The 18,595-nt window shown below is 43.3% G+C and overlaps 1 protein-coding gene across 1 annotated transcript in view; it reads left to right on the top strand.

Moving 5' to 3' along the window:
- SERGEF (secretion regulating guanine nucleotide exchange factor) overlaps nt 1-18,245 on the top strand; it is a 137,410-nt gene extending 119,165 nt beyond the window's left edge. Inside the window, 2 exon segments of the mRNA XM_084288408.1 lie at nt 16,172-16,317; nt 16,320-18,245. Of these exon segments, the coding sequence (XP_084144534.1) occupies nt 16,172-16,317; nt 16,320-16,358 (185 nt within the window). The 3' untranslated portion in view covers nt 16,359-18,245.
- Nucleotides 18,246-18,595: the final 350 nt, after the last annotated feature.

The raw sequence follows: 18,595 nt of genomic DNA, 5'->3' as shown, positions 1-18,595 counted from the left end.
TGTAATAGCAAATAGGTTTACTGACATAGTTAACTGTACAGTTAATTAATGGCTACATGCTTGGAGCCAAATTCTCTGCTATGATAATGGTGAAACAAGTGGAGATTTGCCAGCACATAACTTGGCCTGTTCTCTGTTTGGCTGTCTGGAGACGCACTTGTACTTCCTGAGCCCTGGTGTTTTGGAATATCTGCCTGCAGGTAAATCACGTGAAGGTGGACGCTCTCAGTTCTAGGAAACAGCAGGGGGCTGGGGGAGCTGGGCAGTGATGACTCTGGTGCTGGGATAGTTGTCACATTCTCAGCAGGCATATCCGTGGTCAATATCCCCTCCTTCATCATGGGAAATGTGCTCTGTTTTGTTTTTTGTTGTGTTCTGTTTTGTTTTTTAAGGTGGCGGTCTTGTGCATCAATTAATAAATCAAGAAATAAGCTCATTCTTAATGTTGCTGGGCAGAGCTGGACGCAGGGAACACAAAAAGAGCCAAGGTGCTGGCGTCAAGCAGGAGGTGAGCCTGAGTTTAGTCCCATCCCTGCTTAACACATTAGGAGTGGGTTTTCGAGATGGTTGTGGGCAGCATTTGAGGGATGAGCAACCACAGGGCTCACCTGCTGCGGGTGCAGGAGGGCCACGGTGGCATCCCCTGAACCTGGCCATCATTGCTTCTGTTTCGGGCAGTCCTTAGAAGGAGGGGGTGGTTGGGGTTGTTGTGCTTTTTTAGAGACATAAATCATAACCGGCAGCCAGGCCGAACAGTTTTGGGCTGGTTCACCAACTGCAAAACCTTCTGTTCCTGTGAGCGTGTTGATGCTCCTCGTCAGGAAGGGCAAGGCTCTAGCAGGAGTGGTTGTCGCTCTGGGGGTTGCAAAAAGCTTTGGAAGGGGGGGGGTGGTTTATATTGTGTGAGCTGATGGAGGCAACTGAAGTCACGGAGAAACAGTGAAGGTTGTGAGTGGTGGCCACCAGGAAGGACCAGTTTTCTAGCCCCGTGGATCTTGGCCTTGGAAAAGCACGGGTAGAGGTGACATTTTGCAGCTCAACAGCAGTGATTTGGTAGCTCTCCAGGATGCTCGGAGCCATCTCAGACTACGGCATATTCGTATTTTGCTGCCAGTTCAACCATGCTTTATTGGCTTTGGAGTGTCAAGCCTGTCTGTCAAGTCAGAGCTTTCTAAGACTTGCACAGAGCATCTCGGGACTATTTTTCACCTAGGTCTCAGCTGCTGCGAGCACAGGAAATTCCTTTTAAAAGCGTATCATTTGGATAGCCAGAAATCTCTCTTCGGAAGATGCCTCTTTTGCCTCGTCGGGGAGACATGAATAATTCAGCACGTCCCTATGCAAATGTGTATTACTCTACGAAAAAATATGCAGGCACCTTATTTCTTTCTCCATTTGTGTAGTGTCAGTTTCCCAGTGCTGAATCTTTGTCAGCAGCGTGCTGAAGTGCCTTCTGAGCCGATCGCATGCGCATCTTCTCTTCTGGCATTGTGGGGGCTTAAATTGCTGTTTCAACTGTGAATTTTAAAATGCTATTTTAACGTTACCACTGTACGGTAAAAGCAGCAAATTGCCACGGGGGAAGTATTTGAAGCGACACATGCAGATGCAGATCCCCACAATATTTTTCCTTTTGGCCTTGGAGGTGTTTTATTTTGCATTTCTCCGCTTGTGCAATTTTTTTTCCGTGGGGTTACGTGAGGCATGTCGAGGGGCTGTCAGTACAAACGGGGAGTGCTCACAGCAGTTGTCGCTATAGCAATGCAGTGCAGCTCTCAGCCTGCTGCACGGAGCCTGAGCCACCCGCAGCTCCTCACGTCCTGTGTGAGCCGAGCGAGATGGAGAGCAGCAGCCCTGCTGCGTGCAGGTGCAAGGCACGTTCTGGCTCGCTCTGATACCCTCATGGCTAATGCAGTGCTCTCACTGAGGTCTTTGGAAATGCTCTCTGGATGAGGAGGGGGTAGAAAGGGGATGGAGGACATCTGTGGGGGAAGCTGGTGCTGGTTTCAGAAAACAGAAGGCAAGAAATAAGTACCAAAATGAAGGAAAAGCAGGAACAGAGAAACTAAGTAGCCTTTCAAAGCCCTCCACACCTCTAGAAATGGCACGGCCACAGCATGCTGCTTTTCTCTTGACTGCAGTTCAGCGCTTAAGTTAATCCCTGGGGTCTGGGCAGTGCAAAGGTGGAATTGAACACTGCCTCTTAGGAAGAGATTTTTGTCTCAACAGATCTCGCGTACATTCAGGAATCCTAAAATATCTTCTAAGATGGCTTGTCTGTACCCAACTTACTTAACTGAATTCTGTTTTTATTATGCTCTATTTTCTTTTCTCTTTCGTCTATGGCTGTTAAACTAAGGGTTGAGTATGAGCTACTGTGATAAACCTTCTTTTAAAACCTTCTTTGGGACAGACAAACGTCCGTGCTCTGTAGATGGGGAAAGAAAAGCACTGAGAGGCATTTTCCTGTGGAATCGCTCCATAAAGCAGGCCTATAAAAAGGTATCTTTACCTTCACGATCCCCTTCCTTGAGTTCTTTTTATGACTGAAGAAAGTAGGACGGGTTTATTTCGTATCAGTCAGCATGTGAGAAAGGACAGTTAGGTAAGTGCATGATGTCTCATGTTATATTTGAATGTTCATTTCTTGTATGTGCTAAATATACAGATGAGCCAAGATTCCAGGACCCAATAACGCCTTCCCTGCAGGGTTTTTATGCACTTTTTTTCTGAAGTTTCCGACTTGAAGAGCAATGTGAGTCTAGTTCCATGGATGATGAAAGCAAACAGACATTTTTAGAGGTGCTTCATTATTTATTTTCGCTCCGCTGATGTCCATGAGCTGAAGGTGAGATCACACTGTGTTGTAGAGGAGGTGGTGAAAGATGCTCCCTGGACTGGAGAGGTACCAATATAAACAGCTAAAACAGTCAAGAGCAGGCAGAAAAATGTAGAAACTGTGGAGTCAGTGAGTTGCCCAGGATTTGAACAGCTTTGCCGTGGCTGGCAGTACAGGCAGACCTCAGAGGTTTAGCCTCCTGGTGTCTGCTTCCTCCTGCGATGGTGTCTGCTCTTTGCTGGGAGGGAAAGTCTCCCTCAGAGCTCAGGAAAGGAGGATTATGCTTTGGCTTTCTGAGGGGTAATTCTCCATCTGTTATAAGAAGGTTTAGAGTCACAGGGCTAAGAGGAATGGAGCTTTAGAAATGGAAACCGATAGCTGAAAATGAAGGAATTAGTTATGAGTCGGGTTTTTGCTCTACGAAGTACAGGCAACCCTTTTCTCATGGCTTTTCTCATTTCAAGGAGAAGCTATTGGTCCTCTTGCCATTCCCATTAAGGCTTGCCTTCACTGCTTAAATCCCATGAGGACCCTTGCAGATTTCTGACTGGAGAAGCAGCTTTGAACCCATCCCTGTAGTCAGGCGGAGGCAGAGCTGGTTGCACGAAGACGACATGGTCAGCCAAGTCATTTCCACAGCCCCTGGGGCCTGAATCTTGCCACTGCATGTTGCCATGGGCCTGGACTTGGGCATGTTGCTTCGTGGATGAAGGGCTGTGGTCAGGAATGAGGTTAGTCAGCTGAAATCCTCAAAAATGGAAGTATGCTTGCAAATGAATACCAAGTCATCATCCTTTAGTTGTTCTCTAAGGGCCAAAGAATTTATCGATGGCAGAAGCATCCAAAAAAGATCACTTGCAGAAAGCAAGAAATATTTTTGCTTGCAAAAGCATCAGGAGCTTTATAAACATCGCTCCCATCCCCCCCAAAAGCCAATAGTGAAATCAAGTGGTGTGGGAACTACGGACTAATTAATTAGAAGGATCTCCTATGTAATTTCCGAAAAGCTTAGCCTTTCATGTTGGAAAGGTAATCAGTAGTCTTTCAGCAAGACACGTCGGCTACCTTAGAAGGCGCTGCAAGTCAGAGCTGCTGAAATTAATGGCACCATGTTTCAACACAGCGATGTAAAGGCAGTTCTAAATAACCCAGTGCTACTACTTAGATGTAAAAGTCATTCCTGTTTCCTAAGAAGTTACTGCAGTGTAATGCTTTGCCTCCATATTTATAGGTATGCTTATGCAGAAATCAGGAACAAGCTCAATCTGCCAGGCAGCTGAATCAACTTTTGAAGTCCACTTTAAATTTAATCCTACACAAATTAACTGCCTTCGAATCAAGCCTTTGCTGCTTTCCTTTTCCTTTAGTGTTTTATTTGAACGAGCTAGATACCAGAGATGCAGTAAAACTATAAAGATAGGGCCTGGTGTTTACTGAAGTGGCACTTCATGCAGTACTGGTTATCATACTAGAAGGTTTTAATGGACAACAGCATTTTGAGTTATGTAGTGTATGTGACATTTTGGAGGAGTAGGATACATCTGAATTCTCAAAATTACATAAACGTTTTGGACGTCCTTGAAATGTCAGTGGGTGTTTTTCTTTTTTTGCCTTAAAAGTATCTGATTTTCAGAAAGCTCAGTAGGGTAAACTTCGTCTACTTTAACTTAAACTTAGTCTGACCTAGTCCAGTACACAGGCAACGAGGAGGTAGAGATGGAGAATGAGGCTTTTTTTGACTTGAAATTTGCCTTGGATGAGGTGAACCACACTGTGCAAGTGCCTCTTGAGCATGAGATGAGGTAGGTGCCTAGGTGAAGGGTTGGATATACATGCACACGTACGGACATATGTAAGCAGATGCACCACTAAGGCTTCTGGAGTGAGGCGAGCTGGATCCCACTCCCAGGAACTGAGGCGCTCCAAATCAACCGTGATCATCTACAGAGACGTGTGCGGAAAAATGAATTGTTGCACTGTGCATTGCTGCCAACACGAGGTCCAAAAGCATGAACCCTGCTGGGCAGAGCTCCGCAGAAGAGAGCCAGGCCTGAGGCAGGCATTGTTGGCTGCCAGGACAGCGTGGGCACAACCTGCTGCGGTCTCTGTTTCAAAGTTCTGTCACTTCGCTGTTGAAAATGTGGTTTTGCATTTCAGATTTAACTCTCTATGGCAGCAAGCGAGATGCTGGCTGCTACCTGCGTGTACCTTTGTAGATATTAGATACGTGTATCCTCTGTTTGCCTGTGCAAACTATTTGTATATACATATATGCATGCATCCTGTAGGATACATGTCTGCAAGCGTATATGTGGGCCTGCTGGTTGTGCTGTAATTCTTCCTACACCCTTTTTTTGGATGGTAAATTATTAGATTCAGTGGTTGGCTACAATATCTTGGCCTGGTTGGTTATCCTTTTTAATAAAGATCATGGTTCTTTGTTTTAAATAAATTTTGGAAGTTACATGGAGAGCTTTAAAATGCTGACACAAAGAAAAAAAAAAAAAAAAGGAGGTGGGTTCTTACTTGGGATTTAGGATAGCATTTTTAAGTGTTTAAATGATTTGGGAATGAGTCACTTCTGTTAAAGACTTCTGCAAAGTTGATCTGACACATGAAAATGTAAGCTCTTGCTTCTCCTATCCCTGAGTAGATTTAAGAAGCCTGTGGAGTTGAGGGAAGTGGCATCTTGGTTTACCCATGAATAGACAGGTCTGTTAATAAGTGGCCTTGAAGGTTGGAGATCTCTTGGCTGAACTGTACGAGAAATGCTTTTATTATTGGTATGCAGCAGGTTTAAAGTTAGCACAAGACGTTTGAAGCAGAGTCAGAAAAAATTTGTTATTTCACGAGACAGATCAACATTGTCTGACCTCGTTGTTTTCCTATTATTTGGTTGTTCTATTTCCCAGTGTTTTAAAGAATCAAATCAGGTTCCCAGATAGTCACACTGAAGGTTAGTGAGAACTGCTTTACACAGTGTTCATTTGTTCGTGTGTTTTATACCTATCTATATGTAGTGCATGCTTATCTTGTGTAACTTTTATTACTGCAAACTGAAGCTTGCTATTTCACCAAAAGTTTGGACTGATTTGGGTTTAGTCCTTTAGCCTATTTTCTCAGTAACATTCATCATGACTTAAAAGTTTTCCACGCTATTACTGTTTCTTTCGGAGTAATGATAAATATTAGTTGTGGTGCCAAATGTGGCCTTAAATTTTAAGAATTTTTTTCAGTGTCATTTTTGGTTTAATGTAGCTGATCCCACTCTGTGATTAGCTTAGTGCTGACCATAGGGGAAGACAGAAAAAGTCGGTTTTCTGCATGTCCACAAGAAAGAAGAGTGAGGCCAGTGCACGAAGGAGGTGCTGTATTTCCAGTGTTTCCATTTCCTCCAAAGAGAGGAGAACAAAGCTCTTGGATCGTTTATTTGGTCAAATGTTCTCTTCGTAGAGTTTACTTTTTTGTTGTTCTGAAGAATATTTTGTTATCCCAGATTTCTGGCGGGGACAGTTCTTCCAAAATGGTGCCAGCTAGTCCTGACTCCAGCTAGTTTCCTCTTCACCCTGAGGTTATGCAGAGGCTCAGATGGGATAGCGCCAAACTGTGTCTGAGGGACGCAGCTTGTGCTCTCAGTTCTGCTCCTCTGACCTTCTGGAGCTGGCATGGAGCCTCTGAATCCCTCTGCCCATCAGCTGTCCTTCCTGTCACCTTGCCAAAGCCGTTTTATTTTCTAACCTCAGATCCCCGCACCTGATGAATGAATGTTGTTTGGACTATGGCTCTTTTGCCAGGGTCCAGAAAATGCGATGAAACTTTGGGAAAGCATCTCTCCAGTGTTAACGGCAGCAGGTTTTCATCTCAGGACACTCTTTTCTGCACTTGCTGTCTTCCAAAGACTGCCTCGATATGTTCCCTCTGCTCAAGGAGCAGCTCCCAGTTCAGAATCTGTGTCCCCCTTACAGTGATGGAGGCAAAGCAAGGAGGTGTCTCCAAAACATACCTTGAACCAGCTGCAGGAACGAGATGTTGTTTGCCTTTCTGAACCAGGACATCCCAAGTGGCGCTACTTGTATGTGGCATCCCAAATTGTGCTGGTGTTTCTTTCCTGTCTTGCTCGCTTCTAGGGAAAGCTAGGCAGAAGTGGTGTGAAGAGGAGACAGACGGACTTTGGAGTCGCAGTGAAGGCCGAAGGCAGTGCTGCAAGGAGAAATGTGGAGAAGCTGTGCTGCAGCAGGTTTGCTCCCCACCTAGGTGGCCCCAGGTCACAAGAGGTGTGCTTACACACCCTGTGTGTTCTGGTCTAGCTCAGGGCTAGACTCTCTTTAGCCCTGTGTGTTGCTTTGAAATGCTTTTTGCCAACTCAGAATTGAAGCTCAACTTTTTAATTTTTATTTCTTTGCAATAGGAATAATTAGTTTGAAGTTATATAACGCAGTGGATAAAAGTGAAGGGAATTACAGTGAGATTTATCCATGCAGAATATAAAAAGGTGAAAGTTGGTAAGCTGTGCCTTACATCTTGCCCAAAATCCCTGTTCTGCACCAGAAAAACAAGTATGGAAAAATCGGTGTTTATGTAATTCAACCAGTCTTTGACGGTTTGCTACCATCAAATGGGTGTTGATGGTAGAACTCTTCCTTGGCTTCATATCAGCAAGCGATTCCTCTAGCCTTCACTCAGCAGGTGTATATGGTTTTGAACTGATGTTTGGAGAAACAGATCCAATCCTACCCTCTGGGCACTTTTGTTTTTGAAGCTGTCTGCTTTGATTCTCTTCCTGAATGTTTTTAATTCTTATGTATGGTACAGCACTTATTTTTTTCTACCATACCTGACATAGCCGATTCTCCCACTATTTTTACATCCAGTATTGACCATTTGCTTAGTTTTTACAGAATGCTTACTTAAATATCAAGTACTGCTTTAAAAGTACAGCTTAAAAAAAATAGAGCTTGTATTCCTAGAGTTCTGGTCTTCCTGGCTATTGGTTACCTGGGAAAGGAAAGAGAATTGTACGTCTCCTCTGATAAACATCATCTGTCTCATTAATCTGCATCACCTGCTTGACTGAATGTTGTGGCTGAAGTCTCCAGTCTTATGCTCATTTTTAAGAAATGGGAAGAGCTGGAACACTCGGGTTCTGCTTTACAGTAGACCCCAAAACCCTTTCTGAAATCAGAGAAATGGCTAAGCCATGTAGATGACATTGAGGCTGTAGTTTGTGGTGGTGTTGCTTGGCATGTTTATCCAAAAAAAAAAATTTTTTTTCCTTCAGTATTCAGCTACTGTTTTACTTGGAATTGAAAGTTAACACAAGCTCAGCTCTGCAGAGCCAATTTCAGGTAAAAACCTTGCTTTTCATCTGCCACTTTGAACAAACATGACTTGCTTCTGGTACACACACTTGAAGTAAATCTCTTTAAGGTCTGTGAAGTCTGAATCATGGGATTTTTTTTTATTTTTTTTTACTCACTTTCATCTTCTTTCATAGCTCAGTCAAGTCACTCTCTGTTTCCTTCTTTGAAAAGGATGCTGCTAGTTCACAGAACTATGCTGCGTGAGGGGAATGATGGTTTTAAGCTCCAGCACTGTTAACATGGGAATGTTACTAAATCATTTACTTCTTGCTCTCTCTATAGGTGCTCAGATGACCCAGCCACTGTTGTGTCTGAGTAGATTTTTAGTTACCCTGTTCAGACCCCCAACACAGTGGCTAGTTTAAGAATCCCTGTAAGAATAGGCACACAAACGGAGACAGACGAGGCACGTGGTCCATAGGGGGTTTATTAGGTGTGCACTTGCACTACAGTACAGTGTGGTATAGGCACATTTGAACCAGATACAAGTAGGCTAAATCAAGAACAACAGCTGCAGCATGGAGGAAATGTAATCTGAAAATCCTGCCCAGAAAGGAGGGTAAAGCAGTTCATCCTGAATTCCCTTTTTCTCCAGCTATGTTATAGCTTGCATTGAGCTCTGTATTTTAAAGCTCTTTTGTATACACATACTTCAGTGCTGTCAGTTAAAACTGCAAAGTGACTCTTGCAGGGGAACCAGGATCTGAGCCGCTGTGCTATGCTAACATTACAGCTTGAAACGTCATCAAAGTAAGGCATCCTAATAACTTCACTGCTGAGTTGCAACTACTGCCTGCTAGGAGACAAGGTTTGCGGAGCTCTGAGAAAATCTGCTGGTTCAATCAATAAGAAGGGAACTGAGCAACTCAGGGAGCGCTTGTTTCCTTGTCTTTTCTCTTTGCATTTCTAACGCTTTAGCTAATGACCTGGACTTCGCCTCAGATTACTTGTTAAGCATGGAAAAAAAGCCCTCACTTGTTCAATATTGACAAGCAGATTTTTAAAATTTCACTCAACAGCAGCGTGCGTTCATACCACGTATCGTGAAACTTGACCAAAATGCAGCCTTGCAACTGATGAAGGAAAGTGAAAGGGGGAACATCCAAACTAAAGCCCATTTAAGCATAAAGCTATTTTACAGAAGATACCCATATGGAAGGAGCACGCATTTCACTTCTTGGTTCTGAGTTACAGATAATTGTGTTCTACAGGAAAGAACATCTTCAGAAACAAATCCCAGAACAAAACACTCGCTTTTGCTCAGTGGAAACAGCCCTTCAGGGGAAGAGAATAGCAGTCAGACAAGAAGAAATTGTAGGTAAATGTGACCATATCGAATATCTGTTTACCTTTTATTGTATCCTAAGTATTTTTTATAAGCTGCCAAAGACTGACAGCCATATATAGCTTGGTATACATTATCACCTTAAATCTGTATACTTGTAAACAGACCAGCGTACGGTACAACGAGTTGCTTTATAAAACCCATGAAGTGCCAAAGCAGAACAAAATATTCTGTTCCTACCTAGCTATTCTTTCTTGAAGAGAAGATTTCTGAGAGATCCCAGTGCGATCTCATTTCTGATTTCAACCAACAAAGTAGAAGGAAGCACCATTTGACCTGCATGCTGCTGCCCGTCTTGCCCTCTGTAACTTCTGCCCTGCGATGTCCGTGGTGTGTGCAGTGAGCTTCATGTAGCTGTACTGCAGTCGGAGGAGTTGCCCATTCTCACATCTGCATCCATCTCAGCACTTGTCTGTCGCTTTTCCTAGTGGGGTGCTGAAGATTGCCTTCAATTCTGGGTCTTGGATGTCATGTTCCAGGTCAGAATGAATTGTAGCTGTCCCCTCATTTTCTTTGTATAGTCATTTATTTCAGTTGAAAGCGTGTCTAAGCTTAACACAGTAATGCTTTATACCCAGCACACATGGGTGCAAATGGCCATGGCTCTGGATGGTCTCAAGGGACACCAAGATGACTCTCACCCCCTCCTAGGTGTCGGAATATTGCTTTGGCCATTTGAATTCCCATGGACAGCCTCTTACTAAGCACTTAGTAAAAGGTATTTTCTACCTGTTCTCCTTCACGTCATGTAGAAATGGTCACAGGACTCCTGTCCCTGTCTCTGCGACAAGACCGTGACTGTCTAGTTGTGGTCACACAGAGTGAGAGCACTGACACATTTTGTGCCTGTCATTTGGAGAGGCAGGGGTGTAAGCTGTGCGAATGAGTGTCACTTTCTGCCATGCCTGGTGCTCTGATGAAGCAGGTTAACATTCAGAGCCTTAAGACCCATTCAGAGCCTTAAGACAAAATTCTCCACTGACAAATTTGTCAGGTGTTCTTGTCCTGTATTTCAAAAGGCAAAATTTCAAGATTTTCTTGTCTTCTACAGGTGTAAAAAGCAAGCATCTTTAATGCTTATTCCTCTCTGCACTGCAGCTGCTTCATGCATGATATAATCCTCACGTATTGTCAGGGGTCCAGCTACATTCAGTCTTGCGCAAAGTCGTGAGCCCATATTTTGTTCAGTGCTGAGCTGAAGGCGCTTTCCTGCTGGGAGGAATTGAAACGTTTGAGTAACACCAAAAGGCAAACCCTGTGCAGCACCCGTGAGCCTTAGTCATAAGAAGTACCACTGGTGTTTGCCTGTGAAAGCAGAAATGTCAACAGTTAATACTTGCAGTAGACTTTTCTCCTTGCTACCTACATGCAGCCAAGCAAACCTCTCTCTCGTACAGAATTTAGGTACGTTTTTGTGTATTTCTGCAGGTTTTTTCTCTTCAAAATGGCAATGTATAACTGAGAAAGAAAAAACAAAATGTGTCATGAACTAGCACTGAGTAACCTAAACCATGGCTTGTCTGAAAGAATGTGGAACGATTCTGTTAAATAGCTGCCTGTTAATTTGTGGGGTGAGCCATTCAGCTCCTGCTTTGATTTGCCCTGTGAGAGTAGAATGAAATCTCCACTCGTATTTGATATTAGATGACAAGATGGCACTACCTCTAGTGAACGGGCTGAAATATTTGTCTGGTGCTTAAAACACTGCATAGGAAAATGTACCACATTCCTGTGAGAATACGAATGCTTTTTTTGGTAAGTGCTGTTCGTACCATACCTTTCCCTATTTGTCTGCAGGGCTAGTTTCTCTCTCTTTCCCTCCGTTACTGTGCATTGTGGCCCTTCCCCACATACCGTTTTCAGGCTGTCAGATGTGCTATGCTGCCCTTCATGGCATGCTCAGAAACTGTTATAGACATGGTTCCCACATTGTAACTCTCAGCTATTTCTCTGGTCTGAAAATGAGGATGGAAAAGGGAAGTTATGCCCAGTAATGCTCCTGCTTCTTTGCTGTTCATGGGATAGAGACTGATATTGAAGGAGAAACAAGAAATTGGGCTTTCCCAAGTGAAATTAATTTCCGAGTAGATGTGTAGCCTTATAGCTCCGTTTTATGGTACTCCACATCGCAGTGTGGCTCCCTGAGCATGCTCAAGCTGATTTTCTGACTCTTCCCAGTAGCTGGCTGTATATTATAGTGAGAGATTTTGTCAGCTGGCCTGGATGCTCTGACCCAGTGCAAAGGCCCTGCTCTGCTACACGTGTACAGGTACAGGCAGAGGGAAGCTCATAGTAACACGGCAGTGCTTCTGCTGTAAAAAATAATGAATGCAAGGTGTTAGGTCAGGGCACCAAGCCAGAGAAGCCCCTATCGTGCTGGCTTCATGCATTTGTTGTGAGGAGCTGTTGGAAGGCCACGGGCAGTCGTCCTCCTTTAGGTACCAGGAGGAAAACTAGACACAGGACCAGAAGGCAGCTGATATTCACTGGGCTAAAAGCCCTGGCACATGGGGAAGGGGAAGGAGTGAGTGGTGCTGTGGCGCCAGCGTTTGGGGAGAGCAGGTCGTGCTGCCCCGCTGGGGTGAGGACCGGGTGTGGGCTGGAGGCTGGCTCTGAACTCAGCGAGCCTGCAGCACCGTGACTTCGTACTTGCTATCACAAAACCTATGTTCTTCATCTGCACATTGAGCTAGCGCTGCAGTGCCTGTGCGTTTCTTCTAAGGCATTGTGGGGTCTGTGTGTGGCTATGAAGGCTGTGGGCCTGGGCAGCTCCAGCAGCAGCTGGATGGGCTGCCTGAGTGCAAGGCAGCTCACTCCATGGAAACGTGGCCATCAGTGTGGCTCCGTGATGCTGCTGGCACTGCACAGGTCTCTTCACTGGTTTCTACTTCTGCTGCTCAGCAGCATATGCTGTCTTGGGATTGTGTCTCGTATTCCGCTCACCAAAGGCGGCTTTTAGACACAGCAGAATATTTTGGCTGTCCTTCCAGCTGCTGCTATGTTTCTGTGCTTTTGTATGGAAAGAATTGGGATTAACTCTGTCTCTTACATTGTGAAACTGCAAGTTGTTTCGACTTATGACAGAATTGCTGCTAACAAAAATGCAAAAGTAATATATTATTTCTTTTATTTCATACTATACCATCACTTCCCAGGTGTTCTGAAAACTTAGGAAGACTTCACTTGTGTTTTACAACCTTTGTGGTCAGATGTAGTCTAAACCTTTTGCATATTGTTATGTTACACCTTGTAAGGCTTGAAACCTTTCCAAATAGCCAAAAGACACCTGAATTTTGTTCCAGGTTCTGCCCTGATTCTGTTTCAAGTTGACTTGCTCTGAGCAAATCGCCAGTCTCTCGATGACTGTAACTTTATCTATAACCATCTGAAAAGTAGCACTAATTTAAAATTAAAAGAATAAAAATATCGAGGTATTGGAGTTTTGCTGAGAGCACAAAGCCTGTGCAATAGAGCTGGACTAAAATGCTTTAATGAATCCTTAATACGCAAAGCTGTCTGCTGAATAACTTGTCTTCAAGATACTTGGGTTGCCTTCAAAGCCAGCTTCTGTCTGTGTGTGTGGTTGGGAGAACAGGAGCAGAAGGAGGAGATAAGCTTTGAAAGATCTCAGTGATTAGTCTCCAGGGCACAATGGCTTAGAAGCAGACTGCAGCCCAAAACAAGGCTGCAGCGATGTTTGGAGCTTCCTGGTTTCCACCAGGTTTTCCTAACCGTAGCAAAGTTGCTTGCCTGCTAGGTGGCTGAAGTGGTGCAGTGAATCTCACCCAAAGCATCTCGTTTGCCAACATTCATTTTTCCTATCTGAAGAACAGAGTGCGCAGCAGTGAGGAGCAACTGCAAGTCCCCTGCTTCCCCAGAACCCCCTCCTCTCTCCAATAAGTAGCAGCTTTACTGTACCAGAAGTATTTTCTCCAGTTTGATCAAGTCGTGGATTGCGGCTGTCACTGTAGTTACCCTGAGAAAAGCCCAGGTAATGCCTATGCCCAGAGGGAAGACATTAACCATTTATTGGTTTTGTGACCCAAACTGGCAAATTAAGGGCTTTTCTGCTCCCGCTTTGTGTGTATTTCTTGTTCAGGGGAAAAGCCTGTTTAGTCTCACTGCAGGCTGTTCCTTAATGAAGGCCTTCCCTGAACTCACCTTTCCTTAATTCATTTTTCCCACTCCCTGCCAGCCCTCCCGCAAGTCCCAGTGATGACGGTGCAAAAACCAGACTCTGCGTCTTTTCCGCCAGTTCTCTTTTCTCTGACAGAAATCAAGCACCTGCCCTTTTTGTGCCCAAACCTTGCTCAAAACGTACTGCAGGCAGGTGTGGTATTGCACACCTATTCTGGCCACAGTAACTCTCTGCCTTTTAGCTTTCTAGACATCGGACTTGTTGCTGAGGGTCATCACTGGGACCCGCTGTTCTGCGTCGGTCAGCTCCCGTCAGACCTCCGGATTTCTGCCTGGCACTCCGTATGCATATGGCCTTTTGCCTAAGGCTATTTGTGAACCCAAGGTACTCTGTATGTGTAGGTTTTTGTCTGCTTTCCCTCAGCCCGTTTCAGTAAACATGAAGCTCACTGGAGCCACGTACAAAAATCTGTTTGTTGGCCTTTTTACGTGCTTGGAGAACTGTGGGCTGGAAAAAGCTTGGTGCTTATTTTAGGGCAGGTATTCTTGTATGCGGGTTTCCTAGCTTGTGAATTTTGCTGAGTTTTTTTCCAAAGATGTTTAACTAGGTCTACTTATTACTTGGAGAGGCGTTAATACGTCATTGAGCATTTTGTGATTCAAGGTGAACAAAATCTTTCTCATTTCCTCTCTCTTGTCCTGGTGGGCTAGGATGAAAATAAATAAATCCTTCAGTCAGATGTAGTGAATCCCCATACAAACACATCAGCTCATTGCGTTTGGTCATTGCACTAATTGCTAAGAGCTCAGCCACAAAAAGCTTTCCATTGTCATCTCATTAACATAAGAGCATGTTATATTTCCTTTTCATTAAACTTGGAGGTTTTTCCCTTTGAAGTAGGCTTACTCTGCAGGATCCACGAATTAACATATTAACAACTGTGCAAAAGAATGCCTTTTCTTAGGTGCAGGTGGTGTTTTGTGGTTGAATTTTTCCCTGAATAATTGTTCCACGATGCGTCTTGAGTCTCTTGGTTTGTGATACCTTTTTCTTGCTTGTTAATAATGACAAAAATATTCTTACCTGGAGCCTTACTAAAAAAAAAAAAAAAAAAAGAAAAAAAGAAAGCTGTAACAGTGGGCTTGGCCAGGGGCAAGTGCATTGCGCAGCCCTTGCTTGTATATAGTATCACCCTTATTATTATTTTCCCTTCCTTTCCTGTCCTGTGAATTTGTTTTTATCTCAACACATCAGCTTCACCTCTTTGTCTTGATTCTCCCCCTATCCAACTGGGCAGGAGCTAGCGAAGGGCTGTGTGATGCTTCTCTGTCTACAGGGTTAAACCACACAAAAGCTCGTTTTAGTAACATTTATGCCTAATTATAGAAGAAGAGAACTTTAACATAGTAATATATAAAGAAAGCAGATGAGAATGAAATGTACTGAGTTTGCAGGAGAGAGAGATGATCCTGCTATCTTTGGAATAATCGGTTTCTGAATTAGTATTATGATTGGGGTTGCAATGCTGAATGTTGCCTTTTTTCTTCTCGTTGTTTGTCCTCTGGAGTGGTGCTTCACGCTGTTTAATACCTGCTGCGTTTCAAAAATAACAGTGGCATCGGAAACACGATGCTGTTGCAGGGTGGCTTTCTTTTTCATTACAGGAATTCACAGGCGCAGGCTGCGACAGCCAAATAAAGACAGGAAAATAGGGAAGAAATATCTCTTGTTCAGAATAAGGGGGGGAGGGGGCGTTATGTATCTCTTCTTATGCCGGCAATTTATAGAACAGGATTTACATATTCTGCTTTAAGAAAGAGTACTGTAGGGTAATAATAACACACGGACCATGATTTGGGATGTAAAAGTAGATTTTACAAAAATAAGTGACAGTGAAGGAAAATAAGGGTAATAAAAGCAGTGAAATAATGCCGAAGCAAGCAGAAGAGGTGTGATGATTAAGAGTAAGGCATGCTGAAGATCTGTTTTTAAAGGAGAAAAATTAGGTTTCATTCCTACTTCTTTGAAAGCAGGAATGAGCTTTGTTTGGCAGCCTGGCAGCTTTGTGTGTTCCCCAGTCCTCCAGACTGTGCTGCATGAACTGATTACAATGGCACTAGGCTCAGTTCGTGCTGCTAAGTTTTGCTTACTGAGGTGAACCTGAAAGATGAGGATCCCACATCATTTTGGGAAAGGTTTAAAGTGCCTTTAAAAGAGACCTTCCTATGGGCACAGAACAAGATATTTGCTGAGCAATTTTCAGATGTCTTTATTATTTTAATCTCTCTTATGTTGTTAACGATATGAAACAAGGTAGGCAATAGCTCATTCTGGTTTTTTAAGTTTTCAGGAGAACCTGAATGTTTTTCCCCCCTTAGCAGGATTTATTAGAACCTCATTAGAATATGACTTGACCAATCTGCTTCCCAAACTAGTTGACGCTGTTGTGTTTGCTGCCTTTATTCAGTGTTGTGCATCCTCTCTTTCAGGTGACTCTTGTTTCTCCTGGGGATGGAACGAACACGGGATGTGTGGAGATGGCACAGAAGCAAACGTCCAGGTCCCGAAGCCAGTCAAAGCTCTCGGTTTTGCAAAACAGATCTTAATTGGATGTGGGGCAGGACACTCCATGGCTCTTTGTCAAACTTCACATTAGACTCAGCACACCAGAAATGAGCATCGTGGATGTGGATGGACATCTTTGTACTGCAGAGCTCAGTGTTGCTGCGGGAAGATTGCCTGTGATCAACACAGCAGCTGGAAAGTGCCAAAGTTTGTTCTGAAACTAAAAAGAACGAGTATGCATATAGAAGAGTATTAGAAAAAAATGAACAATTATTTTTTAAATTATTTCATGGGTTCTTTACGCATGTACTGACTTTCTTATCTGCAGGTAGAGTGACAAACATTTTGTCTTGATGCAATATAATTGAAGAAAGAATGAATTCTTGTTCTTTTGAGAAGTCTGTGAGGAGAAAGCTGACTGTCTAATCACTTATTATTAGTGTAAAAATCCAGGCTGAGGATATTATTTTATCTGCATGTTATGATGAGCATATGTTGCACCTGCCAGCATCTGCTGGAGTTGAGATCCCGGCATCTTAGAAAATTCAGTTTGCATCACAGAGGAGTGCCAGTGAACATAAGTAGATGCATACACACATTTTAAACAGAAGATCAGAATTTAAAAAAAAAAAAAAAAAAAAAAAAAAAAGAGAGAGAGAGAAAGAAAAAGATAATTTAGAAAGTAGGCTGGCAAAAAGGAGAAAATGAGGCCCTTCTGAAACAAGCTGCAGTTGATTAAACTGTGAAAGGAGCAGTGTTTCTGAGGAATTATCGTCTGTCCCAGACATCAATTTATTATAGGTTTGCAGGGATGCAGATCCACATGAATTATTATTGAATTGCAAAGCAAACCTAAAGTTTCTGAAGCTACTGCTAGGGAAGAAGATTTTCTAAGAGCTCTTGGAAACAACAGGAGAGTTCTTGTTGAAGAGCATAAGTCAGTTGTAGCTGTTGAGGACAGTTTGATCCAAGATAGCTCACGTGTTTCCAGCTGCATTTGGATAGGAAGACTGCAATCTACAAACAAAGTTTTTACAAGTTCTCCAGCTTATAAGACAGCAGTGTCAGGTTGGTTCTCGCATCTGCTTGGCAGCCCAGCTGAGTTACTGATCAGAGCATGCCCACAGGAATAGCTCCAGGTGAGTGCTTGGTGGAGAACGTAGGTCCAGCACTGATTTTGGTGGCAGAAATGGAGAAGTGCAAATTGCCTTCTGGTATCATTAACTGCCTTTGAAGCTATTTATAAAACCGTTTTTCACACGTACGGTGGATGCCATTAAAGGGCTGTTAGAAAATAGGACAGGAAAACTTTCTAATGATATAACAGTTAACTCATAAGGGGGAGGGAATTAAGGTCAGAGCATGAGCTGTGTGGCTTTCTCTCCTTGGTTGGCAGCAACTGTAGTTCATAGGTAATTTTCAGATGTGTTTTCTTTTTCTATTCAATGGAGAATAAATTTGTAGTATGAAGCTGCTTATAAAAGCATTACAGATACTGGAAGAAACTGTAAGGACAGTAGAACGGGCCTTCTGCAAAAGGTGTGAAATTGAGTCTTCTGTTGTTTTTTTTTTTTTTAATCTGTGTTGGTTGTGGTTCTTCATGGTAATATACTGTTCCAGGCTACCTCTGACATGTTTTACTTATCTGACTAAGCTGCTGTTCACTGACTCCTCAATACTATTTTCTGCATACAGCATCCCCTCTGTTACATGCACTGACCACTTTCTCGTGCCTTTTTGTCAGTCCTTTTTTGCTGTTTTATCTGAGGGTTCTATTTCTGTTTTCCTGAGATCTGTGTACTGGTAAATATTATCTCGTTTCAGTAGTCATACCCTCTGAATGATTTTGCTCCTTGATTAATGACAGCTGGTACGTGACCCATAGGACCTGGGGTTATGGTGTTGAGAGTGCTTTGGTTGTGTGTATGCTGTCGCTGCAGTTCCATTCAGAGGAATCCAACAAATTATATAACAAATAAATGTCACTACTTTATTTGACTTGTTGGTCACTTTTTCACATCTGTAAGATAAACATGCCTTTGGAAATGTAAAGAATGATTTGGGGTTTTAAAGAATGAGAGTCCTTTGGTTTGTTTCTGGTCCTGTTCTTGAGTTTCATATTGCCTGTATTCTTCATCGTTTGAAAGGGGGGGGGGGGGGGAAGAGGACTGCTTTCTTTTTCCCCCCTTCTTTGTCTTGCCTATATAGACTGAAAACATCGGGAAGTAATAACTTGTCTTGAGAGCTTGAATTACTCCATGCTTTACAGTTGGTCAGGACCTCGAGATGCTGCTGTAGCATGAAGAGTGAATAATAATTCATTGTAGGTGGTACATGGTTGAATGTAA

This window comes from Netta rufina (assembly GCF_964035555.1).
Source record: "Netta rufina genome assembly, chromosome: 5".
Lineage (NCBI taxonomy): Eukaryota > Metazoa > Chordata > Aves > Anseriformes > Anatidae > Netta > Netta rufina.
Note: the sequence above shows the minus strand (reverse complement) of the source record. Positions and strands in the feature narration are given on the sequence as shown.